This window comes from Eleutherodactylus coqui, chromosome 11 (genome assembly GCF_035609145.1).
Source record: "Eleutherodactylus coqui strain aEleCoq1 chromosome 11, aEleCoq1.hap1, whole genome shotgun sequence".
Lineage (NCBI taxonomy): Eukaryota > Metazoa > Chordata > Amphibia > Anura > Eleutherodactylidae > Eleutherodactylus > Eleutherodactylus coqui.
In genome coordinates this window covers 87,021,473-87,048,600 of record NC_089847.1, presented here as the reverse complement: position 1 = coordinate 87,048,600, position 27,128 = coordinate 87,021,473, and the positions used below count along the sequence as shown (strand labels likewise).

General features: G+C 46.0%; 2 protein-coding genes across 2 annotated transcripts; one reads left to right on the top strand and one right to left on the bottom strand.

The window, feature by feature from the left end:
* Nucleotides 1–868: 868 nt before the first annotated feature.
* On the top strand, nucleotides 869–27,102 carry LOC136582784 (uncharacterized). The gene is made up of 6 exons (XM_066584026.1): nucleotides 869–1,049; nucleotides 1,377–1,405; nucleotides 18,371–18,437; nucleotides 20,793–20,900; nucleotides 24,323–24,724; nucleotides 25,980–27,102. Exons 1-6 carry the CDS (start codon nucleotides 891–893, stop codon nucleotides 26,934–26,936), a joined length of 1,722 nt encoding a protein of 573 aa, XP_066440123.1. The 5' UTR covers nucleotides 869–890; the 3' UTR covers nucleotides 26,937–27,102.
* LOC136582132 (uncharacterized) lies at nucleotides 9,830–11,739 on the bottom strand. Its single transcript, XM_066582951.1, has one exon. It carries the CDS (start codon nucleotides 11,651–11,653, stop codon nucleotides 10,010–10,012), a length of 1,644 nt encoding a protein of 547 aa, XP_066439048.1. The 5' UTR covers nucleotides 11,654–11,739; the 3' UTR covers nucleotides 9,830–10,009.
* Nucleotides 27,103–27,128: the final 26 nt, after the last annotated feature.

The window sequence follows — 27,128 nt, the reverse complement described above, 5'->3', positions numbered from 1 at the left end:
CTGGAAAACTGGAAGTTATGGAGAAGTTTTTTACACCATTGCCCCATTCTTCTGGCCATAGAGCAGCAAAGGGTAGGAGAAAAGAAGAGGCAAGTTGGGAAGGGATTAGAGACCAATACTATAAAGAGTGTACATCATCCTCATCTCCTTCCTCCTCTTCATCCCCATGGTCATCAGAATCCAATTATGGAGTTAGAGGACGATTTTCTGGTTACCAGCCTCTTGCACCGCACTCCCGCTCCTGCAATGATCTGTCTGCAGCAAGGACAAGAGGAAATGGAGAGAAGATGGATTACATTGTGAAGCAGAAGGATGGTGCCCATGTAAGAAAAGTTGACAGAGAGAGCACAGAACGATTGTCTCCAGGAATATCCAGAAGTGGATCAACTCAAAGGATCCATAGTGGGTACACAAGAGATATGGCACCAAACAGCATGAGTCAACAAGACAATAAAAGAATGCTAAAAAATGGAGCTCGCAGAGCAAGATCCATGGAAGCGCTAGCAGGAAAAGAAGCAAGGAGGAAACAAGGAACTGTCAGGAGAAAGGGCACTGAAGAGAAGAAGAAATTTTCTCGTTTTCTAGATGAAATTACCATACAAGTATTAAGTCCTTCAAACCTCAATTCTCTAGGAGTAAAAGAAAGACACAATTCACACAGCAATAGAGAACAGTGGAAGAACTCTAGTACAGATAGCTTAGGTTCTAGAGGTAAGAGAACTCAACAAAGTACGGACGTAGAACAACAAGAGGTTAGAAGGAAAGGAAAAGGCAAATCCATGTCTTCTACACAGACAAAAATGGGCACACAGTCTCCTATATCTCGCAGAAGTAGAGACATGAGCACCAGCCCTGATTCTGTATCTTCTTCAACAAGGCGGAGAGGAGAAATGGAGGACACCAACCTTGGTGTTTCAGCTGGGAGCCACCAACCAAGAAGAGCAAGTCGCAAAGTGTCACAGGAGAAGGAAATGAAAAGTGGAAACATACCTGAGCTACCGAAGGACAAAAAGGAAGTTATGAGTGGTGGAGGAGTTCTCAAAGGAAAGGTAAGTTAATAGCTTCTTAAGTATCTTTTGTAAATTTCATATTCATTACCTTTTATTGACATTTAGCATAAAATGTGAATAACCTAAATACTTGAGACTATAGAGTATGTGCACTACTATGATTAAAGTACAACTGAGCAAAATCTGAAATTTCAGTTTTTATCTAACTCTAACCCAACCCGCCTCCACAGTCTTCCCTACTAGAAGTACCTAATAAAGCTGCTAGGTAATGGACAATTGTCTGGTGGGGTTTCAAGTTGGCTATAAAGTTTTCACAATCTAAATCGTACTCTTGTAATGCATTATTGTTTTACTTTTTATTTCTAGGTTCAGTATTCGGATAAAGCTCACAGCAGGTTGGTTTCTTTTAAAAATTGAATGTTTTAACTTATTTTTTTTATTAGAAGTCTCATTTTTTAGATGAAGATACTTGTTCTAGAATGTTCCTGAGTGAGAGTAAGTCTAAGGGCGCCCACCCACTGGTGATTTTTTTTCCTTTGCGTTTTTTCTCAAGAGCAATTAGTTTTGAATGTACTCCTGTCCACTGGCCTTTTTTTTTTTCAGTCCGTTGCAATTTTTAACATAGGAACTGTCAGTTGCATATGTGTCCTTATTTTTCTCTTAATGCACCCATGAATGTCAATGTAAATTAACGGAAAAAGCCGCGAAAAACGCGCCAAAAACGCACCGAAAACGCTGCGTTTTTCACGCACGAAAATCGCAAACGCCAGTGGGTGGGCGCCCTAATAGAATGAAATGAGGAGTGATGGTATACGGGAAGTAATATCACAGAGTGGGACAGATATGCCATAAATGTCTGATTTCAGACCTATGGGAAGAGTAGAAGTCCCTGACCCCCCTTTTTGGCAAACAAGGCATCCAGCCACAGGCTGACTGGAGAAGTAGCTGTGCATTGAAGTCATGGGACTTAGAGCCAAGCAAACTTGCAGAGCCACTTATTCGTCTTTAAGCCTTGCCTGGCAGATTGTGGACTCCTTTTCTCCCAATGAGTCCCAAAGACGGGTATGTCGTAAATGTCTTACTATACCATATAGTATTTCCCCCCTCATCTGCATTCATTGTGCAAATGAAATACATTAGAGTATATCTACTGTATGACTGTAAATGCAAATTTCTGCATCAGTGACAGAAAATGCTGGTGTGTTAATCAAATGGTGCTCATCCATGAGATTGAGCTGTTAAGGCCCTTTTACACGGAACGATTACACTGCTCAACAGCATTTTTGCATCTGGGGTGCGATATATCAATTCTTATGGATTTGTGGGTGTAGAATCCGAATTTACCTTTAGAAATGATGTATCATGTAAGGTTTTTATGTAATTTAGATTTTTGTCAATTTTTTTATAAAAAGAGTTTTGTGTTTGCGCTCATTTTCTGGTGAATTATTTATATAAAATTAAATCGGGACAAAGCTAAACTCTTTATTTGGATGTAATACACAGTGGATGAAGTTCTAAAATGGTCACTAGATGGCAGAACAATGTAGTTGAGCAGGAAGGTTACCGACATGAGCCTAACTGTACTGATGTTTAGTGTTTGTTGTAATCTGCATAAGGCACTTCTCTTCATTCTTACCTCAGCATACCAATATTTTGAGTTTCATTCACAAATACATTACCAGAAAAACATTATTAAGTTCTGAGTGTTATTTTTTTGTATTTATGACCAGACAATATTTGTCAATACTGCATCATTGTCTATGTAGTAGTGCTATGTATCTCAGAAATATGACGTGATAGATAAAATCTGATTCTGCCACTGAATTCAGCACCCCAAAATTAGCTGAATCAACCTGTTTCCAAACCAGATACAGAATGTTTTGACTTGTTGACCATTGTAATTGTTCAAACAATTGTTCAAACGAGCGAAAATGAATGGAAATCATTCAGTGTAAACGCAGTCAATGATTGAACAGCAAATGATAAATTGTTCATTTTTTGTTCATTGTTCATTTTATACAAGCATGAAAATTATCACTGGCTCGTTCACTAATCGATCAGTCATTCTCTGTCACTTATACAGCAAATGTGAACAACTGAACGATTTCTCATTTGAACAATATCACAGAAAAAAAAGTATGGCCATATTTACTTACCAAAGTACTACCCTGTTTTCCTGAAATTAAGACTTACCCTGAAAATAAGCCCTATCCCGATTTTTCAGGATTTTAGGGAAGGCTTGAAATATAAGCCCTACCCCAAAAATAAGCCCCAGCTGCATTACACACACACAAAAAAAGAAATATATTACCTAGCAGGCTCTAGGTCCCTCCTGCTGCTCTCCGAAGCTCTGATGCGTGTTGTGGAGGTGGAATTTCGTTCAATAAATTTTTATTGGATTTTAACATTAAGGCAAAACAGTTCCATTGACACGTCAATGATATTAAACATGGATAGGGCACTCGTGACCCCATGAATCTTATTGCAATAAATTCTTATTCATCCAAAGATGCGTTTTGCTTGTAATTTGTCATCTCTTAAACAAAACATGTGACAAGACAGGGGTTTGGGACCAGGGGGGGAGGGAGGAGCGGGAAGTGTGAAGGGGGGGGGGGGGATCCAGGTATTTGGTTCAGTGGTATAGGAGCCGACCGTGGTCGTTTGGTTTTATGAGCAAGAACCCGTTTGTAGCCATCTGGTGAATGAGGGTGTCTCCCGTATATCTATCCACGTTGCCCAGGTCTTATAGAAATTATCATAGCCCTGGGGGTCATCGGTTAGCCTCAGTCTCTCCATCCGGGCTATTTCGTCCATTGCCCCCACCCATGCGTGTCTGGGAACCTCCTTATCCTGTTTCCAAAACCTGGGGATTGACAGGCGGGTTGCCAAAATGAAGAATTTTACGAGGCCTTTTTTGAGGGACAGGGTGTTGGGGGCAATCGACAAAAGCGCCATTTCCGGTGTCATGTCCAGAGTTTCCCTGCACGTACTCTCATACAGGTTTTTCACTTGGTGCCAGATGGATGCGACCATGGGGCATTCCCACCAAATGTGAAGCATCGAGCCGGTCTCTGCTTTGCAGCGCCAGCAGATGCTCGAGGTTGATGGGAAGATGGTGTGCAATCTTTCCGGGGTCATGTACCATCTAGATAAAATTTTGAAGCTTAGCTCCTGGATTCTGCTTGCGATGGACATCTTATGCGTGAGCAGAAAAGCCCTAGACCAGAGCTCCTCTGGGATCGGCCGGCCTAGCGCCTCTTCCCACGCCCCCACCCACCTGGGGCGATGGTCTCCTAGCTTTTCGTCTAGTAGTTGGTTATATAGCAATGAGACTGTGTGTCTGGGCGTTTCCGAAGCGCAACATAACTTCTCGAAGGGGGTGAGGTTCGCTGTCCAGCCCCCCGCTGGTTTTATTCTCTCCAGGTAACTACGGATTTGGAGGTATTGCATCCATGAGCCCGGGGGAGAGCTCGCTGTTCCACTAATATCTGCCATGTCCCGCAGCTTTCCCAACTCCAACACCTCCCCTACCCTTGCCTCCCCTCCGAGTGGCATGAACCTCAGGTTGCGTGTGTGCTGTGTTGCTGGGAGTTGTGGGTTACCAGCCAGTGGTGTGAGAGGCCCTGGTATCGACACGTCGCACCCCCCTCTCCAGGCCCCCAGGAGTGAGTTCACTAAAAACGAAATCGTCGATTTCTCATGTGTCCTCAGACCGGGGACCCAGAACACCCCTCGCGTCTTGATGTCGTTACCATCATTCTCTATTTGCACCCACTGTTTGTCAGATCTATGGTGAAAGAGGTCTAATATGAGGGTGCCGATCGCCGCCTTATGATAGAGACGCAGGTCTGGGAGTCCCGCCCTCCCCCCCCTCTCTTTCCGCTTAGTTAGGCTTTTGTAGCTAAGTCTCCTGGATCCTCCTTTCCATACAAATTTAAGGATTTGGCTACGTAGCTTATCGAAAAAAGCTTTTGGAGGGTTACATGGCGCGGTCTGAAATATGTATAGGACCCTTGGGAGGATATCCATCTTGATCGCACTCATCCTGCCAAACCATGATAGCGGGATACCCTCCCATTTCTCCAAGTCCTTCTCAAGGGTTCTAAGGAGGGGTTTGTAGTTTAAGTTCAAACGGATTTTATTTAGTCATTTTTTCAACTTGTGTAAACAGTTACATAAAAACCTTGTTCATATATCTTACTTTGCATAGAAAAGAAATGACTAGTTTTTCTTAACCAAATAATTGTATGAAGAGAAAGAACTTCAGAAATTAGAGCTTGAAAGTAAGAGATATAGATTAAGAAGGATAGGTAAAAAAGATCTCCCACGCGCCCGGTGGGTGCGCCCCCCCCCCCGTCAACTTATACTTTATATTTTCCTGGAGCCGTAGTGTTTTATCTAGATATTTCCCCTCTCAGGAGCCATTCCTTAATTCGGTCGGAAGATCGGAATGCCACCCATGTCGCCCACGTCGCATAGAACCTCTGGCGCCTGTTGTTATCCTTGGCGATGGTTTCCTCTAGTTGTTTTATACTATCTAAGTTTTCCAGCCAGGTAATTCTATTTGGGATTGTTGTCGACTTCCATAGCCTAGGGATCACCTGCCTCAAGGCCATGATAAAAAATCTGAGTAGGCCCTTCTTTGCTCCTGATATGGAACCTGGGAATATTGATAGCAGGGCCATTTCCGGAGTGAAGGTGATCCCGGCATGGGTCAGGGCATTGTATAGCCTGTTAACATCTTCCCACAGTTTCTTGATCCCAGGGCACGACCACCATATGTGTAGGAAGTTCCCTTCGTCTACTGCGCATCTCCAGCATCTACTTGATAGCTGAGGATATATTCTGGCTAATTTGGATGGTGTTTTGTACCACTGGGAAAGCAACTTGTAGTTCATTTCCTGCATTTTACCCGAGATTGACATCTTATGTGTCAGAGTCATAGCTTTTGACCAATCTCCGTCTGGAACTGGTCTCCCCAGTTCCCTTTCCCACTGTGCCTTAAACCCTACTGCTTCGTCTTTTGTTTCCTCCGCTAGCAGTATGCGATATGAGAGGGAGATCTCTTTCATTGGTGGTACCTTCGCCACACACAACTCCTCAAACCTCGTCAATGGTTTGTTTAGTGTTGCCACTGTACCCAGAGATCGAACGTAACATTGAATCTGCAAGTACTGGAACCACGCTCCGGCTACCGGACCCCCGGATCCCAGAATGTCTTTTAATGTTTTGAGATGCCCATTTTCCATCACATCTCTGATGCATGGTGTGGTGACCCCTAGCCTAGCTACTAGCGATCCGTCATCTGTCGGAATTGGCAGCCCAGGGTTTCCTACAAGTGGGGTGAGTTGTCCAGGACACGACACCAAACCTTTTCTTTTCCCAAACCTGTCCCAAATTTCTAAAATATTTGTTAAGAGGGGAGGCAGTCTCAGTTCTTTCCTGTTTTCACCCCTGGGTATCCAGAACAAACCCCTTGCTTCCCCTGGTATTGTTTCCTGTTCCATATTCACCCAAAGTTTGGTGCTTCTATTGTGTAGAAGATCCAGGATGCATTTGCATATTGCTGCCTTGTAATATAAATCAAAGTCTGGAAGGCCTACTCCTCCCGCTTCCTTAGTTCTAGTGAGTGTTTTAAATTTTAGTCGTGGCCTGGATCTCCCCCAGACAAATTTCGTCGTTATTCGTCTGACACGAGTCATAAAGTCTCTAGGGAGCTTAATGGGAAGAGTCTGAAATAGATATAAAAGTCTAGGTAGGGAGACCATTTTTAAGACATTAATCCGACCGAACCATGACATTGTTAAGGACCTCCACAATTGTAAGTCTTTCTCTAGTTTGGAGAGCGCCGGTTTGTAATTAAGCTCAAAGAGTTGGTCTGGATTTGAGGTTAAAGTTATTCCCAAGTAGTTTATTTTGTCTGTACGCCACTGGAAGGGGAAGGAGTTGTTTAATTGGGCTGCTTCTTCTGGTGGGACCGTGATATTTAGAATTTCAGATTTATGTGTATTCACTTTAAAGTTACTCAATCTTCCGAATAGTTCGAATTCTTTAAGGATACTAGGGAGGGCGATTGTGGGGTTGGTCATGAAAATTAGCAGATCGTCAGCAAACAGAGCCAACTTCTGTGCCGAGGCCTCCGTCCTGTAGCCCTTGATGTTGGGGTTGTTTCTTATAGCATTTGCTAGGGATTCCATGACAAGTATGTATAATGTGGGTGACAATGGGCATCCCTGTCTGGTCCCGTTTCCTATTTTTAAGGGCTGTGAAAGGGCCCCATTGACTCTTATTTTTGCCGATGGGTTTTTGTATAGAGCCATAATCCATTCTCTAGCCCTTGATCCTAGGCCTATCTTTTGTAACGTTGCTTCCAGGAAGCCCCAGTGGACCCTGTCGAAAGCTTTTTCTGCATCGACTGTCAATAGGCTAAGGGGATTCCTGGATTTCTGTGCCCTTAGGATGATGGAGAGGGTTCTGAGGGTATTATCCCTAGCTTCGCGGCCCGGTACGAACCCAACCTGTTCTTTATGGATTAATTTTGGTACTAGGGGTTGCAGTCGTGTGGCTATTATTTTGGAAAAGATTTTTGTATCTATGTTGAGAAGTGAGATGGGGCGGTAATTACTGCACTCTAGCGGATCCTTCCCCGGCTTGGGCAGAACCGTGATGATTGCCTGTAGGGCTTGTGATGGGAAGGGACAATTATTTGATATAGCATTGAACGATTTTACCAAGATAGGGCCCAGCAAATCCCCGCATAGTTTGTAAAATCGTGGAGTGAACCCGTCAGGTCCCGGGCTCTTATCTACTTTCAGGTCCTTGATTACCGCCGCCACTTCCTGTTCTGTAATATCCGTCTCTAACTCCTGGGCTGCTTCCGTCGGGATAGGGGGAGGGGCATTCTTGTTTAAGTAGTCTTGCAGTATTGTATCGCCTCTAGATTGGCTAACGTTTGTGTCGCTTTGAATATTATACAGTCCTTGGTAGTATGACTGGAATCTATCAAGGATTTCTCCTGTGGAGTGTAACAGTCCGTTGTTGGGGGAATTAATGGCAAATATATGAGACTGAACAGTCTTGGGATTTACAGCCCTTGCTAGCCATTTGCCACATTTATCACCATATTCATAATAGCCCCCCTTAATTTTATCCCTGTGGCAAAGGGTTGCCTGGTCCAAAATGTCCCTGACCTGGCCCCTCAGGTTTGATATGTCTGCCCGTAATTTGTCTGAGGGTGTTTTTTTGTTTGAAGTTTCTAAGGCTCCCAGCTCCTCCAGTTTTTTCTCTAAATTCTGGGAGCGCTCCTTTTTAAGCCTCGTTCCATGTGATATGCACACTCCCCGAACTACACATTTTAGGGCTTCCCACTTTATCGGGGCTGCTGTGCTGTCTAGTTTGTGGTCTTCCTTGAAGTTTTCTATCGTGGATCGGATTTCTTTCAGGCCTATTACGTCGTTTAATATATTGTCATTTAACCGCCACGTGTTTTTCCCCCCTCGGTCCCCCGCAAGCACCCTCAGTGATCCGTAGACCGGAGCGTGGTCCGACCATACCATGTTACCTATAGAACTTGTAGGGAACGAGTCTAGGAGTGTGTGTGATACCAACAGGTAGTCTATTCTACCGTAGCTATTATGTGCTACTGAGTAGTGACTGTAATCCCTGGATCCTGGGTGTAAGGTTCTCCAGAGATCTACTAACTTCATGGAAGTCAGTGCCCTCTTCAATCTGCACAGTGCTGCAAAGGAAACGCCAGACTTACCCGTAGATGAATCTAATGGGGGGTCCAAACACGCATTGAGGTCTCCACCCAGAACTACTTTTGATCCCGTTGCGAACTCCGCCAGCACTTCCAGAGTCTTTAAGCCGAACTGGACCTGCCCCTGGTTGGGAAAGTACATGTTAGCGATTGTTAACACTTGATGCCCCATTGCAATTTTGATGAATAGATATCGACCTTCGGGGTCTGACATGGATCCCAGCACGCGATGAGGGAGCTGCTTATGGATTGCTATTGAGACCCCTCCAGTTTTTTTATCCCCATGGACACTATGGTGCCATGTGGTGTAGTGGCGTGTAGTGCATCTCGGTGTGCTGGCTACTGTAAAATGTGTTTCTTGTAGCAGTGCTATCATTATGCCCTTTCTGTGCAGGTGGGAGAGGATTTGTCCTCTCTTGGCGGGTTTGTTTAGACCCCTGACATTGAATGTGCAAAATGTCAACTCCATCATGTAATTGGTGCAGCGAAGGAGTCTCCACCCACCGAGCGCAAGGAGGTATAGAAAAAGAAAAGAGAGCTAAGAGAAAGTTGAACTCTACTACCCCCAGAGAGGGGTGTAGGAAAAAAAGGATTCTCCGGAAACCAGTCCAGAGTTGTTTGGGTTGCTACTAGTCGATGACTAGTGCGGGGACGGCGAGGATAGCCGTCCTTCCCTTGGGGGGCGAAGAGGTGCATGGCGGGGGTGTTTCCCCACTCACTCCGACTTGACGATTGGGGTCCTAACCGGGCCCTGTTAAACAATAGGCAAACAGTGAGATTAACTAGGTAACCGTCCCGTCTCACTCTAACTACTGTGACCTGTCTTGTGTGTTGCCCACTTGCGCTAGGTATGGACTTTCTTGGATGAAAATGTGGTGTGTCCGGGCCTACTTTAATCTGTCCCACGCTTTCCCGTTAGGTTGTGTGCATTGGGGAGTGCGGACAGGGGAAAGAACGGACAGAAGCAGAGCAGAACAAAACATAACGTATTGGAACCAAGTCTCCCTGATTTCCCCTCTACTCCCCTCCCAACCCCCCCCGCCCCCCCCCCCACATGATGCATGAGGTAGGTTATCTCACTCCTCCCTGTAGCGTTGGAACTTTGTCTGAGGAGCCGCGGGGTGTCTTGTATTGTCCAATTCTTTATTTTGTAGTTTCATATGGCGTTTTAAGAGTATGCAGAGTTCTCTGTTGGCGAGCGTTGAGGCATTGCCTTGTTGGGCTTTCTGGCGACTTTATCCTAGTTTTGATTGTCTCTACGGCCTCTTGTTTTCCTTTGAGGTCTTGGATGGGCCTTTTCCCACTGTTCTCTTGGTGTTCTGGTGGGGAGCGACAGTGGTGCCGGCCAGTCCGGCAGAGTAGTTGGTGGCAAGTTTAGGGTTTCCAGAAATTTTGGCAGATCGTTCAAAGTTCTAAACGAGGCTGATCTCCCCTCTCTTGAGGCCGTGAGTTGAAAAGGGAATCCCCAGCGGTAGGGGATATTTTGTTCTCGTAGCACGTCTACCACCGGCTTTAGAGCTTTGCGTTGTTGGAGCGTGCGTCTTGCTAGGTCTGGTAATATCAGGATCGTAGAGCCTTCGTGAGCTAGGTCTTTGCATAGGCGTGCTTGTCTGATGATTGCCTCTTTTTCTTTGAAGAAATGGACTCTGCAGATGATGTCACGTGGTCTTTTGGGATCTGTTGATCTCGGACCCAGGGCCCTGTGTATACGGTCAATTTCAAGTTGTTGGTCTGCTGGTCTTTGTAGCAGTGAGGAGAAAAAGTTTTGCGCCCATGCTTCCAGTTGGTCGTTCCCTATGTCTTCGGGTAGACCCCTTATGCGCAGGTTGTTCCTACGATGTCTGTTTTCCAGATCTTCTAGGTGTGACATGATGTCTGTGATTTGTGCAGCTTGGGCTTTTATCGCTTGGTCGTGTGCGGTCAGGGTGGAGTGAGTTTCTTCTTGCGTTTCCTCCAGCTCGTTAACCCTGTGTCCTAGCTGATGGACCTCGGTTTGAAGGGATGATAGAGCTTGCAGTTGTTTCTCTTCGAACTGTTGAAATAGCTGTATGATGTCACTTGTGGTAGGAAGGGTTTTAAGGTGCTTTTTCCAATCCCAATCCGCTTCCTGTTCTGTGGTGTCTTTCCCGCTTGACTCTGCGCCCAGTGCTGGGGGGATGCTTTGTTTGGGACGTGTTCCCTCCTGTGTAGAACTACAAGTCCCAGGAGTGCCTGCTGCCTTAGGTGTGTGCAGCCCTCCCCCACTACTGTGGGCTGGGGGCACTGTCTGCTCTGTGTTCTGTGCAGTACTACAAGTCCCATATTTATTTGCAGCACTGGGGGAGGGGGCTTTATCTCTAGCCCTGTGGGCTGCTGCAGCTGCAGGTGGTAGCTTTTGTGAGGAGTTCTGTGCCTCAGGGGGGTCAGCAGCTCTGGATGTGGAGGCTTTTTCCCTTGTCCTAGAGGCAGGGATCAATGAGGGTGACTTCCCACCTATAGGGCTTCTGTGTTGCTGGGGGTTTGTGAGGCTGGAGGGGGGAGACTTCTCCCTCTCATTGTGTACGGAGGGCATTGCAGGTGCCTGCTTCTGTGAGGTTATGCAAGCCTCATGTGTCTCTGCCGTGCTGGAGGGGGAGAGGGAGGGGGAGGACTGCCTGCTGCTATCGCTGGCTGATGATATCCTACCCCGCTCCCGGTGCTCTCCTGTGTCCTCCGCTGTGCTCCTGTCAGCTCTGCTAGGCTCATCTCTCTGTGTGGGCTGCCGAGGTGTGGAGCGCCCACGTGTCGCAGCCATCTTAGGTGCCTGCCGCGCGGCGTCTGGAGCTCCAAAGAAGCGGCCGATCTGTCCAGTTTTTTTCCCCTCCGCTGCTCCTGGACCCTCCTGCTGCTTTCTCCTCCCTGTCATGGTTGGCTGAGCGTTATTTCTGCTGCCAGTGAGTGCCTAATTTCTTTATGTTGGTCGGTAGTGGCGGGGAGCTACTGAAGGAAGCTGCTCACCCGGCCATGTACAAGCCACGCCCCCCGGGTTTGTAGTTTAGTTCATAGGTCGCGGTCGGGTCTGTCGGGATTTGAATCCCTAGATATTTGATTGAGACCTGTTTCCAAATAAAAGGGAATTCTGAGGACAGATCAGCTACGATTGTCTGAGGTATTGAAATATTCAGAATCACCGACTTTTGTGCGTTTACTTTGTAGTTGCTAATTTTTCCAAACTTGTTAAATTCCTGGATAATGTTTGGGAGGCCTACACGGGGGTTAGTGACATATATTAGGAGGTCGTCCGCGAAAAGCGATATTTTATATTCTGCCTTCCCGACCTGCATCCCTTTTATTGAGGGGTTATTTCGGATGGCATTTGCGAGCGTCTCCATTACCAGTATGTACAGAGTTGGCGACAAGGGGCACCCCTGTCTCGTACCATTTTTGATCTCGAGGGGAGTGGACAGGTTGCCATTCACCCTGATCCGGGCCGATGGGCTGTTGTATAATGCCAGTATCCAGGACAGTGCCCTCGTCCCCATCCCCACCCTCCCCAGTGTCGCCTCCAGAAATCTCCAGCTGATTCTGTCGAACGCTTTTTCAGCGTCCACAGAAAGCAGACAAAGAGGGACTCCCTTTTTCCTGGCCCGATCTATCAGGGACATGGTTTTAGTGGAATTATCCCTTGCCTCCCTCCCGGGGACAAATCCCACTTGGTCATTGTGGATGAGACGCGGAATCATCGGATTTAGTCTATTGGCTATTATTTTAGAAAAGATTTTAATGTCGCAATTGATCAGCGAAATTGGACGGTAGCTGCCACAGGACAGGGGATCCTTCCCCGGTTTGGGGACCAAGACAATGTGAGCCTGTAAGGCCTGTGGGGGGAATGGGCACCCCCGGGACACTGAGTTAAAAGCCTGCATCAGTAGATCCGATACCCAGTCCCCACATGCCTTATAAAATCTCGGAGAATAGCCGTCTGGGCCTGGGCTCTTTCCTGGCTTGATGTCGGCTAATGCTTTTGAGAGTTCTTCTGAGTCGAAGTCCCTCTCTAAATCCCCAGCTTCGTCTGACGAAAATCTTCTGGGAACATACTGGTCTAGATACTCCTCAAGCTTCTGTGCGTGTTGGGTGTCAGAGATGTCTCGTGGCTCAGGGATGTTGTATAGCTTTGAGTAAAACCGTCGGAATTCCTCTAATATTTCTTTTGGGGAGTGAATTCGCCTACCTTCCGCAGAGTTTATGGAGTGTATGTGGGGGTGGGACAATTTGGGGTGTAGGGCCCTGGCTAACCATCTACCACTTTTATCCCCATACTCATAGAATCCCGCTTTGAGCTTATCCCTTCTGCACAGGGCTTTTTGGTCGAGGATGTCTAGGACTTTGTGTCTAGTCTCAGAGATTTCCGCTTGGAGGGTGGGAGATGGGTGCGTCTTGTTGGCCATTTCTTTTTGTTGGAGGTCCTTTATCAATTGGGTCAGCCTAGCTGTTTGTTCTTTTTTAATCCTGGCGCCGTGTGAGATGAAAACCCCTCTCAGGACGCATTTTAACGCCTCCCATTTTAACGGGGCGGGTGTGGGGTCTAATTCGTGGTCTATCCTGAAGTTGGCTATTGTTTTTTTGACGTCATTCATACAGACAACGTCTTTGAGCAGGTTGTCGTTTAGACGCCACGTGGGCGTCCTCAACTCCGTGTCCCCCGGGCCCAAGGATGCAAACACTGGGGAGTGATCAGACCACAGCAGGATGTCCAGGGAACATCGAGGGTCCCCGTCTAGTAAGCTATGTGAGATGTAAATGTAGTCGATCCTGCTATAGGAGTTATGTGCCATGGAGTGAAAGGTGTAGTCTCGCTTACCCGGATGAAGTATGCGCCAGAGATCTATCAGGTCCATACTCACGAGGATTTCCTGAACCTTTCGGGTAGCTAATCTTGAAAGCGCTGAACGCCCTGTGGAGGAATCCAACCGGGGGTCCATACACATATTAAAGTCGCCTCCCAGCAGGATCGGGGTTCCATCTGCGAAGTCCGAGAGGCTCCGGAGAGCCCCGGCCGCGAAGCTGGCTTGTCCTTGATTGGGGAAGTACATATTAGCGATCGTGTACATTTTACTATTGATAGACACCTTGAGAAACAAGTATCTCCCATCCTCGTCCCCTTCCTGGGATATCACCGTCAGGGTTATAGATTTATGGAATGCAATAGAGACTCCACAGGTTTTGGTCTCAGGGTGGGTGGAATGGAACCACAGGGGTTCCTACCACAGTCCGGTGGACCCGAGCGTGGGAAGTGCGTCTCCTGTAACAATGCGACCACGACCTGTTTCCTGTGGAGTCTATACAGCACTTGGTTCCTTTTATTGGGGCTATTAAGCCCCTTTGTGTTAAAAGAGCATATATTTAGTCGTGCCATCTGGACATATTAGGAGAACGACCTGCCGGCCAGTTAATTTTTGAGGACTGAGTCCCGCTCGTGTACAGAACCTGGGGTTGGAGGCGTGGAGGGGCAGGGGACACACAAGAGGGAAGGTGGGGGAAGGGACGACGGGGTAACAGTGTTCCACCTTGTAGCCACTTGAACATAACAAACTTGAAGCCTAGGGTGGAAAACACTTAAACACTAGCTATCTAACGACTAACGTCTCTACAGCAAGAACTTGCTGCGGTCCCTAGAGGGGGAGCGGTGGTGTCGGGTCGAGTCTCTCGGACACAGCTCCTCTCCTCCACGGCGACTGAAAAGAAAAAACTTGGTTGTGTGGTGGGCATCCAAACCTTGATGTGTGTATCCGTGCAGGGCGAGGAAATAGAGGGAAAGAAAAGCGAGGAGGCATGGAGAAAAAAGGAAAAGGAGGAGAGAGAGAGAAAGAAAAGGGGGAAGGAGAAAAGAAGAAGAGGGAGAGAGATAGATGGAGAAAAGAAGAAAAAAAAAAAAAAAAAGGGGGGGGGGGTAAATGGTTTCCTCCTGCGCCCATGCTGCTGACGGGGGAGGGGGGGGAGCCCCCCCATGCCGCAACCCAAGGGGTTTCATTGTTGTGAGTCCTAGATAAGCTGGATGAGCCTATCCATCTTGGGTCTCGTGTTCTAGAAGGAGTGGGCACGCGAATAGGGCTCTGTTCCAGTGGGCGTAGGGTGGTAGACCTCGGTGGCTCGCTTCCTTGGGTAGTGATTCAGAGCCAGGCCTTAAGTGTTGCAACATCATCAGGGGGGGCTTCTCAGGATCTTGAGGAGTATGGCAACAGGCTGAGATGGGAGCAGATTGAATCTGTGTTGTGATTCCCAAAAGTTCCTCGACGCACAGGAAGTCTCTTATCTGGGGATCTCTCGTCTCTCAGGAGGCGGGGTCTCGTGCTCGCCGGCCTCCGTCCTTATTGCTTTCCTTTCTTCTGCCAGGTTGTACTGTCTGCCATTGACTTTTGGGTGGGGGCTGTGTCGGGGCCCTTATTGTCTGCCACTCCGGGAGTGAGAGCATTGGGAGCCCGAGAGCGGCAAGGAACTTAGGTAGGTCCCCGAGGGATCTGAATATGGCTGTCTCATTTCCCGTGCCGGCCACCAGCTGGAAGGGGTAGCCCCAGCGATAAGGGATGTCCCGTTCTTTCAGTAATGTCAGTAAGGGCCTAAGTGCCCGACGCTGTTGTAAGGTTCTTCTTGACAGGTCCGGTAGTATCAATAGCTCTTTGTCCCTGACCTTGATTGGACCTTTAGATCGAATCTGGCGCAGGATTTCTTCCTTCTCTTTATAGAAGTGTATCCTGCAGATCACATCACGCGGTCTATCTGGGTTTGTTGGTCTGGGCCCCAAGGCTCTGTGTATTCTATCAATTTCAATCGGCGTGCTTGCGGTTCTGCTCAGGAGGTCCCCGAAGCATTTTTGCGCCCAGGTCTCCAGGTGTCTGCTTTCGATCTCCTCACTTAGGCCTCTGATTCTTAGGTTGTTACGCCTGTGGCGATTCTCGATGTCGTCCAGCTGGGTGGCGAGTTCTGATATCAGGCAAGCGTGTTCGCTTAGGATGTCATGATGCTCGTTCACGTGATGAAGTATTTGTTCTTGCGTCTCCTCCGTCTCTCTTACTCGATTTCCCATCTGCTGAATTTCTTTTTGTAGGGATTCGAGCGCTGCTGTTTGTGACGAGGCAAATCGGGTGAAGAGGTCGTCAAGATCTCCCTTGGTTGGGATGGATCTGAGGTGCTCCTTCCAGTCCCAATTATCGTTTGAGGGATCTTTGTCCTGCGTGGGGGTCCCACTTCCCGCTCGGCCACTTGTCATTGTGGGAGGCTGTGTGGCCGGTTTCTGTTGCCCTTGTGGGGCTTTAGTTATACTGGCATACGTAGGGGGGGTGGGGGGCATATTGCTGTAGTCCCCAGTGTGGGATCTTTGCACCTGTGGAGATCCCCTACGATCTGGAGCTGGTCTGGGTGGCAGGGGTGTGTGGAGGTCAGGGTCCCCCTGTTTCCTCCTGGTGTCGGGCCACTGGTCTGGCTGTTTTGATACGCCACTCCCTCCCCGTATTGTGGGTGAGGGTCCGGGGGAGGCTGCCCACGCCTCATCCCCCTCCATCATGGGCTCATATGGCCTGGGCCGTTCCCCTTGGCCCTTCTTTGCCCCCCCTTCCTGCCCTGCGCCTGTCCTGCGGATAGGGCTGCGGTCCTCGGGACTATATGGGGTTTTCTGGCCTCCCCCCCCCCTGTTTGGTGTCTCACCGGGTCCCCGGCTGCTGCTGGGGGCCTCCGTTCCGGCATTTTGCGGCCTCATTCTTTGCTCCTCCCTCACTTCCGGTACGGCGGTGGATGAAGATGGCGGCCGGGCCCGCACTTCCGGCAGGCATCCCCGGGCTCGCGACTCCTCTAGCGGTGAGCGGTGGACCTCGGCAGATGTTGGATGAAGCACCTTGCGTGGCGGGGAGCCGATGTGCGCCGCTGTGGATGCCTGGTGAGTTCCGTCTTTCGCTGAGGGTTTCGGGCTCGGCAGCGGGGCTTCGTCCGGCGCCATCTTGTTGCCGCGTGGATCCTCCGCCTGCTGTGTGGGAGACCTGCAGTCGCGCTCCTCGTCCCGGGGCTCTGCGCTGACGTCCGCCTCCTCCGGCTCCTCTGTGCGACATCTTCTCCACTCTCTCTGCTTCGTCCTCTCCGCCGGGGGCCGATTCCCGCCCTCTTCCTCTCGCCTGCAGCGATCCCCGCCGGCTGTTATGAAGCGGTCCAGGGGCCCGGAATCCTCCTCTCTGCTCCTGGTGGGGCTCGTGGCTCTTCTTCTCCTCCCCATGTTCAGGTTTGATGCTATTAGGGGGTTTGGATGCCCTTATTTAATGTGGTTTCAGCCGTGGGGAGAACGGAGCTGAAGTGTAGCACGTCCTAGCTCTCCATCGGCCAGGCTCCTCCGTGGAGGTGGAATTTGTGAATTGGCCAATCAATGCCACGGCTCAACCAATTTATAAATCCCGCCTCCACAATACGATGGCTATGATTGGTTCTTCAACCGCTGCTCAGCCAATCAATGCAGTACTCAATGAACCAATCATGGCCATCACATTGGTTCATCGAGCGCTGCATTGATTGGCTCAGCAGCAATTAAGAACCAATCAGAGCCACCGCTTCCTGGAGGCAGGATTTATGAATCCCATAACCAGGTACTGATCTTCCGTGGGCAGACCGAGGACTTCAAGAAGCGTGTCGGAGCTGTGGAGAGCAGCGAAAGGGACCTGGACTGAGCGGGCTAGGTAAGTATATTAAGATATCCCCCCCAAAGTAAGGCCTAGCGCCTCTTTGGGGGCAAAAATTAATATAAGACAGGGTATTATTTTGGGGGAAACGCGGTAGTAGGACATAGATGGGAAGGCAAATACACCTGACTGAAGAATCCTGAGTAGGTTGGAAAGCTCCCTAAAACATCATATATTTTTGTTAGCCATTAAAAGGTATCATATCTACAAGATTACTTGGTTTCTCTTGCTGGGAACAATTATGCAGACTGACCAAATGCTAAATGAAGGAGCTTATAACACATGCAAAGTACTGATGAACGACCACTTACATGACCTACCTACAAAGAGGGGAGTGGTTACCCAGTGTTGCACCTACATATAGATGGTTCTGGGGAACCCAGGGTGTCAGTGCCAATGTGGATTGCTTTTGGGGTGCGGTTCAGCCCGCCTTAAATTGTGGGCTTATGATTGGCATGGGGCATCACACGTTTCAATTGGCCTGTGACCCTTTTATGGCAGGAAAACCCGACATGGGAGTCCGGTTCTCGAGATCAGTGGGGGTCTCAGCAGTGAGACCCTCACCGATCAGCAAGTTGTCTTGTTATTCTGCTACAAGTAAATTAACCAGATACATCTTCCTAATCCTTTGCTAAGGTCATCCTTGATTTACCTTTGCAGCAGTTTTATACTTTGAGTAGATATTCATCAGATGCTCATTAGGAGTCGTAATGGCAGCCATGTTGGTTGTCATTCAGATGTCTAAGAAACACATACAACTTAAAAATGCCTGCATACAATATTTAACAATTTGACAAAAGAGGGCAACTTAAAATGCTGTATTTTCAGATTTTTTTGGTGGAAATACTATTTGAAGTTCTGATCTATAATTGTAAATGTATTTTTTATTAACTTTGTCATCTTTTTGCCCACGTCTCCACGTTCAGGAAGAATGATAGATTTTCTGGCACGCACTCAACAGTCCAGATGCAAGACAGTGATCATCAGTCTTCTGTAAGTTCACAATTTTGCTTATGCTTACACAATCTGTTCAAGGTTGTATTATGTCCCATCCATCTGTATACACAAGTCTTCTGCATTTCCTAGTATTCAATATATTTTGTTACAACAGTATATAGAGCAAGGTTTCCCCCTTAGTATAGTGTTACACAAGTTTCATTTGTAGTCATACTGTGAGACGTTTAATTAAAAAGGTCAAAAAGTTTCCTATAAAGACTAAAGCCCATTTACACGCAAAGATGGCCCCTCAAAATTTGTTAAATTTGCATGTAAATGAGCCTCCCTTCACTGTATGCAGATAACAGCGGGTGGTCTGTTATCTGCATACAGCTCCTTTGTTCTGCTGTGGGACTGCAGCTGAATATGTTATCAGTGCTCCCCTGTAGAAGCACAGCATGTGGTCCCTGCTATCATCTGCCCGGCTGAACGATGGCTTTTGAATTTAACTAAAAATCATCATTCGGACGAAAGCAAACGATGGTAGCCTTTACACGCAATTATCGCTCAAAAGACATCATTTGAGCGAATTTTGAGCGATAATCGTTACGTGGAAATGGGGCTTAAGACTTTCTAATCTTAAAGAGTACCTGTCACATCCAGGACAAGATGAAGGCTGCCCATAGTATGAAACAGTCAATTATGATGGGCCACCACCCCATGCCCTGTCTCCCCAATGGTAACTTCCTTCAGTTTAGTAATCCTATGGCGCTACATGTGCCATGGCAAATTTCCAGGCCGCACCCCTTTTACGCTACACCCCAGCCTTTGTAATCCCACACAGTAACAGCATTCGTCAGTGACCCCTTCATAGTAATAGTATAGATCTAAATTAGTTAGTTACCAGCTCTACATAGTGACATTGATTATAGTGCAGTTACCTTCACAATTTGACACACGAAAATCTTTGGCTCCTTGCTTTTTCATTATCCTCCCTATGTTTTCCACACCTCTACTCAATCCATAGTGCTCTAGAGTAATTAGGCTTTACACAGTAAGTGCTGCTTTTAGTGCCCTCCACACAGTAAACATTCCCCTTTTCTGCCCCTTTAAGTAATAATTCTGTCTCTTCAGTCCCCATAATTTAAAATGTCTCTTTTCTACCCCATAATTAATTCTACCCTTGTAATAAATAAAGCCAATCTTTCTGACCCCGTAAGTAATAATGTTGCCTATTCTGTCCCCATAATTAATAATGCAACCTTTACTGTCCCCAAAATTAATATTGCCCCTCTTCTGCTCTCGTAATAAATAATGCCACTAAATTCTGCCCCCATAATAGACAAGGCTTACCACTGCCCCATAGGTAAACATGCTACGTTTTCTTACCCTGCAAGTAAACTTCCCCATAGATAATAATGCCACCTTTTCTGCACCCATTATCAATAATGCTGCTTTTTCTGCCTCCATAATTAATAATGCCGTCCTTTTTGTCCGTTATTAATTATGCCACCTTTTTCTGACCAATAAGTAATAATGCCGCCTTTTCTGTCCCCATAGTTGTTAATGCCACCTTTTCTGCCCCATGATTATTAATGCTGCCTTTTCCATCCTATTATTAATAATGCCGACTTTACTGCCTCAGTTATTAACAGTCACCTTTGTCTGTCCCCGTAAATAATAATGCTGCCCTTTCCTGCCTTTGTTATTAATAAAAGCTGACTTTTTCTGCCCCGCTAATAATAAAACCCCCTTTTTTTCTTCCCCTGTAATTAATAATGCCTCCTTTTCCCCCTGTTATTAATAAAGCATCCTTTTCTGCCCTTGTAATTAATGCTGTCTTTTCTGACCCATAATAATCCTGACGTTTCTGACCTGTTACTAATAATACCGCCTTTTTCTGCCCCTGTTATTTCAAATACTGCCTTTTTCTATCCTCGTAGGTAATAATGCCATCTTTTCTGCCCCGGTAATTATTAATGCCACCTTTTCTGCCCCTGTTAGCAATAATGCTGCCTTTTCTGCCCCTTCTTAGATTAAACCTCCACTTCTGCTCATCCCTTTTTCCTGAAGGTATAAAAAAACAAAACACCCCTGTATACTCAACTCCTGCACAGCGCCCCCCAACTCTTCTGAACCGCTCTTCTTCTCTTCCGAGGTCAGCATAGGCGCGTTGCACATGCTGTGACACATGACCAATGCTAGTGCTAGCCTATCCTGGTCTCAGGGTTTAGTGCTCTGATTTATAATTAACAATGTTTCCCAGATAGACTGTGATTGACTTAAATTCTGATATAGAGAATATAGATCCTACAAACAGCTGCTTCTGCCTGAATTTCGGCTCTGTCCATTGACAAGTATTTGCTTTTTATGCACTTCCTCCTTTATTACTTATACTATGAATAAACCCAGACTGAGAATTTGGAACAAGACAAGGATTCCTTGAACCAGAAGATCACTGAGCTCCTGGATCATCTTGTGCGGGCACAAAGCACTATCTGTGCTCTGGAAAAACTTAATGTAAGGCTGTTCTCCTTATTTTGAACTCACAAGAATGTATTGATAATGTAACACATGAACATATTGAAAAGATACTAGATATAACAAGCAGTAAGTAAGTGCATCCACTAATTCCAGGCTAATAGTTGGCTCTGATTGGAGGCCACATTCCTGTATGGCCAGGATCAAACAAAACTCCAATCTGTTTAATTCAAGTGAAACTCCAGCAAATTTTCATAATTACTTAAATGGAGCTTCTATAGTCCCGTAATATACCAGGGCAGTTAGTGCTTTTACTCTGGTCCATCAAATTCATGTTCGCATGTTTCTCTGTACACTGTAGCTCTTTATCAGCACAGGAAGTAATAAAACCATTGCATGTTACTGAGCTGTACAGGAGGAGTTGCCAAAGCATCTCCCCATTGACATCACTTCCTGCTTAAAGTTGTACAGCACTGACTTCCTGCAAACACTTTGTACGCAAATTGTACCTCCGATTCAAACAACTTTCCATAAATCAATAGTGCAAGCAAATATAAGAAACTTTTCAATGCATCTTATTCGGGATAAATGCCTTTTTCGCAGCGTATCAGTTTCCTCCACCTTCTGACCTTCTTAGCTGTTCATTCACTCTGAATGCAATGATAAAATCTGTCTTCAGAGAGGATACAGTTTTTCATCTTCACTGAGAGATCAAATTACAGCTACCCATAGAAGTCCATGGACAGTCTAGGAGGAAGAGAAAGCTGCTGAGAGAGGCAGATAGATGCACAGAAATACTGATGCACATCTTGTAAATGTTTCATCTCACCTTGGTGCTGGATTCACATTACTTTGCTCCGTACTGCTGTATAATGTCCTCCATGCTGCTGCTTCTGAGGGTATGCTACACAGTGATAGAGGATCCGGACCTCCTCTTCTATGTGTGTACAGTGCACAAGAGACATCATAGAAGCTAGTCTCCTACTTCCTCTTCCCCTCTCCATAGACTTCTAAAGGGCAACTGTAATCTGATCTCTCAGTGAACCTGAAAAAATGTATCCTCTCTGGAGAAAAATTTTAGCAGTAAATATAGAGTGAGTGAACTGTTAAAAGGATAGGAGGGAAGAGTAAATGAACCTGGTACTGGAATAAGTGAACAACAGATTTTTCTCTAATGAGCTATATTGCAAAGTTTATTTGTATATACAATTGAGTTATACAAAGTTGCTTATAATCTGTGGTACATTTCAATACTAAGGCTCTGCTTTCTGAGCAAAATGCAGGTGAAAGCATTTGAAATTAAATAGACAACTTTCTGCAGGGAGTGGACAGATTACGAAGTTTGTGTAGTGTAACTTCATTCAATAGCTGCAGAGCAGGAAGTGATGCTTGGAACATTTGGCAATTTGTACAGGAAGGAATTTATATAGGAAAGTATAGTGTACCGAGCAGCTTGTAAATATGCAGTTGAGAAACCAACGTTAAAGAAATATTGACCTACCCCTGTTTCCCGAAAATAAGACCTACCCCGAAAATAGACCCTACTCTCATTTTTGGGGACTTTTGGGGACACTTGAAATGTAAACCCTACCCCAAAAATAAGCCCTAGCTGCATTACATTACAGAAAAAGGAATATATCACCTAAAAGGCTCTGTCCAGGTCCCTCCAGCTGCTCTCCGGAGCTCCGACGCACTTCTTGCAGTCCTCAGGCACCCACAGAAGATCACTTCCTGGTTACGGAATTCATAAATGCCAACCCCAGGAAGTGATGGTTGTGATTGGCTGAGCAGTGGTCAAAGAACCATTCAATGCAGCGCTCGATTAACCAAAGCAATGGCTGTGATTGGTTCATCGAGCGCTGCATTGATTGGCTGAGCAGTGGGATTTGTGAATTGGCGAATCACTGCCGCGGCTCAGCCAATTCATATATCCTGCCTCCACAACGCGATGGTTGTGATTGGTTTTCGAGCGCTGCTCAGCCAGTCAGGGCCATTGCTTCCTGGATGCAGGATTTATGAATCCCATAACCAGGAAGTGATCTTCTGTGGGCAGCCGAGGACTGCAAGAAGCTCGTTAGAGCTCTGGAGAGCAGTGGGACGGACCTGGATTGAGCCTGCTAGGTAAATATAATAAGACACCTGCTGAAAATAAGCCCTAGCGCCTCTTTGGGGTAAACATTTCTATAAAACAGGGTCTTATTTTGGGGGAAACACAATAGTATGTTAAATGATCCTACTAGCCCTATGTTATAAAGTATGAAAACCAATAGGTAATTCAGACAGCGCCACTGTAGATGGAGCCAACTTGATTGCAGCCGTTTTCACTGGTCAACACATTTTTAGAAAAGTCATGTTACTGAAATAAAATTAGTCATTTCTTATCAATTTTTTTATGTGCTCAACACAAATATGAGTCAAAATGCAAAATTGGCTCTATTTTTTTAGTAATCTGCAATAATTGCTTACATCACGAAATGCATGCCAATAGTAATAGGCCTATGGTTAATATCTTCCAAACGACAGCCAATAAAAAGTTTTCATGGTCATATTCGTGTTCAGCACACCAAAATACTACAGATTAGGACCTTTTTAAGTCAGTAACATTTTCAGTGTTGACCAGTGTTTTTCGTGGAGCAAAAAGTCTGCAGTACTTTTTTCCGTGGTGTCTAAGGAGGTGCTTGTGGCTGGTGATACCTTGTCCCAAAGAACATCCAAGGAGAGCTAAAGCAAGGAGAGATTTTAGGGAATACAAACATCCCCTTAGATTAAACAGAAAAAAACTGACAGAGAGAAAAGACCCCCACACTCAGGGTACCCCAGAAACACCAAGCACCATATGAAAGAGAAGATGAAAGCTTAGTACTAAGTATTCAACATTTCCTTATTTTTTATCGACCATACATAGAGGTTCTCCACTGTTACTAAGCTTTGATCTTCTCTTTCATTCTAAGCAAAGGAGTCTTATCTCACTGTCATTTTTTTTACAAAGTATGAAGATATGCCTGGAGTTTCTTTCATGCATCACAATCAGTATTGATCACAGTGCAGACAAAGGAAGGGGGGTTTAAGTTTCGGAATGTAGGCAAATTTCATGTATCCTTCACAACTGGTTATGTAACATTTTGTTTAATTGAGTAGTGATTAGAGATGAGCAATCACGCTCGGATAGGGCAGTTACTCGAGCGAGCTTCGCTCTTCTCGAGTAACTGCATTCTCGTCCGAGCAGGCTCGGGGGGGGGGGGGGGCGGCAGGGGAGAGCGGGGGGGAGAGTGAGAGAGATCTCTCTCTCTCCCCCACCCGCCGCCTCCCAGAGCCTGCTTGGTAGAGAATGCAGTTACTTGAGAAGAGCGATGCTCGCTCGAGTAACTGCCCTATCCGAGCGTGCTTGCTCATCTCTAGTAGTGATATATTTAGAATTTTCAGGCATTTGCTAAATCTTATTGGTGCTCATTGCATTATAGGTATCCTCCCTTCTTCGTAATTTACCTGGTGATATGTTGGAATCAATGAAAGACTCCTGTCAAGGTCCTAACATTGACAATCAAATAGAAGGCCCACAAAACTTCAAAACCTCACATACTGCCTCTTTACAGACTAGTTGTGTAGACATTTGTAGTGGTGATCTAAAATGTAATAGGGAAGAGAGCAAAGAAGAGGGGAACCCTGCACCGCGCCTGACTGCTTTTACTCCATGGAGTCCTAGGCGGCAAAGGTCATTTCCAGTTCTTCATACCTTGTACACCTCGACTGAAAGCGAATGCAGCTTAGAAGATACTCTACCTGCTTGTAAACTGCTGTCTCCACGTTTTCCTAACCTTGGGGAAAGTTTTTCAGATGATCGGAATGATGGAGGAAACTCAGATGTAAGAGAATGCATTATCAATCAATAAAGGCAGTTTGACTATGTATAACATAGAGAGCTAACATGACTATAATGTTGGCTAGCTGATCGGGAGAGAGTTTACTGCTGTACTGATAATTTGCTAAGCCAACTATAGTGCCTAAGTATTAGGAACTAGTGAGAAATGGATATTGCCTAATTCTAAAATCATACATAGGGTTTAGAGATGAGCGAACGTGCTCGGCCACGCCCCTTTTTCGCCCGAATACCGCGATTTTCGAGTACTTCACTACTCGGGTGAAAAGTACTTGGGTGCGCCGGGGGGCGGGGAGAGGCGTGGCGGCGTGGGGGGTAGCAGCGGGGAACAGGGGGGAGCCCTCTCTCTCTCCCTCTCCCCCCCACTCCCCGCTGCAACCCCCCCCCCCCCCGCGCCGCCACGGCGACCCCCGAATTTTTTCGCCCGAGTACGAAAGTACTCGAAAATCGCGGTATTCGGGCGAAAAAGGGGCGTGGCCGAGCACGTTCGCTCATCTCTAATAGGGTTGTATACGTAAATGTGGATGGGATTTCCATAAGATATTTGCATATATACAGTTCCTTATAAATTGAAGAAGTCAAGTTTTGAGATCATATTTATTTGTTTCTTTATGCCTTAACTAGAGATGAGCGAGCACGCTCGGATAAGGCAGTTACTCGAGTGAGCATCACTCTTCTCGAGTAACGGCATTCTCGTCCAAGAAAGCTCGGGGGGGCGGCGGGGTTTATTGGGGTGATAGCGGGGGAAGAGAGAGATCTCTTTCACTCTCCCCCCCCTGCTCCCACCCGCTTGCCCCCACCCGAGCCTTCTCAGACGAGAATGCAGTTACTCGAGAAGAGCGATGCTCGCTCGAGTAGCTGCCTTATCCAAGCGTGCTCGCTCATCTCTAGCTTTAACTAAATTGGAATTTATATCAAATAAAGAAAAACAAATGAAAATAGTTTGGCCACTTTTCAAATATTTCCACTAGGTGGTGAATTAATATTTTTTAAACTTGTGACTCATCTATATATCGCCATTCTTCCATACCATCCAAACTATAGAAGCAGTTAGGTTGGAGCTGTGCAGTAGACCAGGCATAGGATTATTCCATGGATTTGAGGCTATTCTGAAATATTGAATATATGTTACTGAAAAGTTCTTTTATTTCAGTATTGTTAAAACTTTGCATTACGAATTTGTATAATAAAAAACTTGCTTTTGCATCTCAATCCTAAATATAATCTGTTTATACCAACAGATTAGTGAAACCAAACCAGAACAGGAAATATCCAAAGTCGTAAAGCCTTCACTTCCTATTCCAAGCCTTCTTCCTATCCATCGCATCCCACAACAAAACCATAATGTTAGAGCCAGTAGTTCCGAAAGCTCCGGAGAGGATACACTCATTAACTGGGTTGAGATGAGATCTCAGGATTCGGCACTAGATTACATGTCTGCACAGAAGATACTAGATACACTTTTAGGGTTGACCACACCTTCAGATAGATTTGCTGTCCCCGAGACTCAAAATGTAATTGAATTTTCCTCAAAGACTGAAGGACATGCAATGAGAAGTGAAGTTCAACTTACAAACAATCCAAAAGGAAATCCTCCAACAAATGATTTATTGAATATGCCATATACAGCATCAAACCAGAATGATCTATACAAGTACATAGAGAGATGTTCTCAGCCGGATAGCTTTGTCTGCAGCCATTACAATTCTCTTCACAGTCCTAATGAAGATTTAAACCGAAGACTGCAGTCTTCAGAATTTATTACCCCTCCTCTACCAGCTAAAAGATCTGTATTTTCTGGAAATTTTGCAGATACTGGTCCCCTCCTCAATTCTGTGGGAGAGGTTGGGTTTCACTCTTTGAGAAAAAATGAAAGTACAGTCCATCATAAATCAGCACCAAGTTCGTTGTCCATACATGATCATCCCTCAGATCCTCCTGGCCAGTGTATTCCATTTGTACTAAGAAGTCCATCAGGAAGTGAATCAATTATGGGAACTTGGGAAGGTCAATATTATAGTCAAGAAGGTGTAAGTGAAAGGAAATCTAAAAAAGAAAGGACAGTGACTTTTCACACAATAATCGATGATGGTCAACCAAAGCCCAATCAGGTAAGGATGAGATCAAAGTTCATGTCTCACAAATTTGGGGAGCAAGGACCAGAAGATGATTCACCTTTGGATTCAACGTTGCTTTAAGAGGTTTGACCTTTTTTAAATGTATATATTGACTTGGAATCTTCTATTCTTATGGAATGTCAACAGTTGAAAGAACCGACAAGGCATCTCTTGGCTGGATCAACGGAGTGATACTATTTAGAATGCTCTGTAAAAAGACCATGAAATAGAGTATCCCGGATAAATATACTACCATATGTAACAGAGACTGAT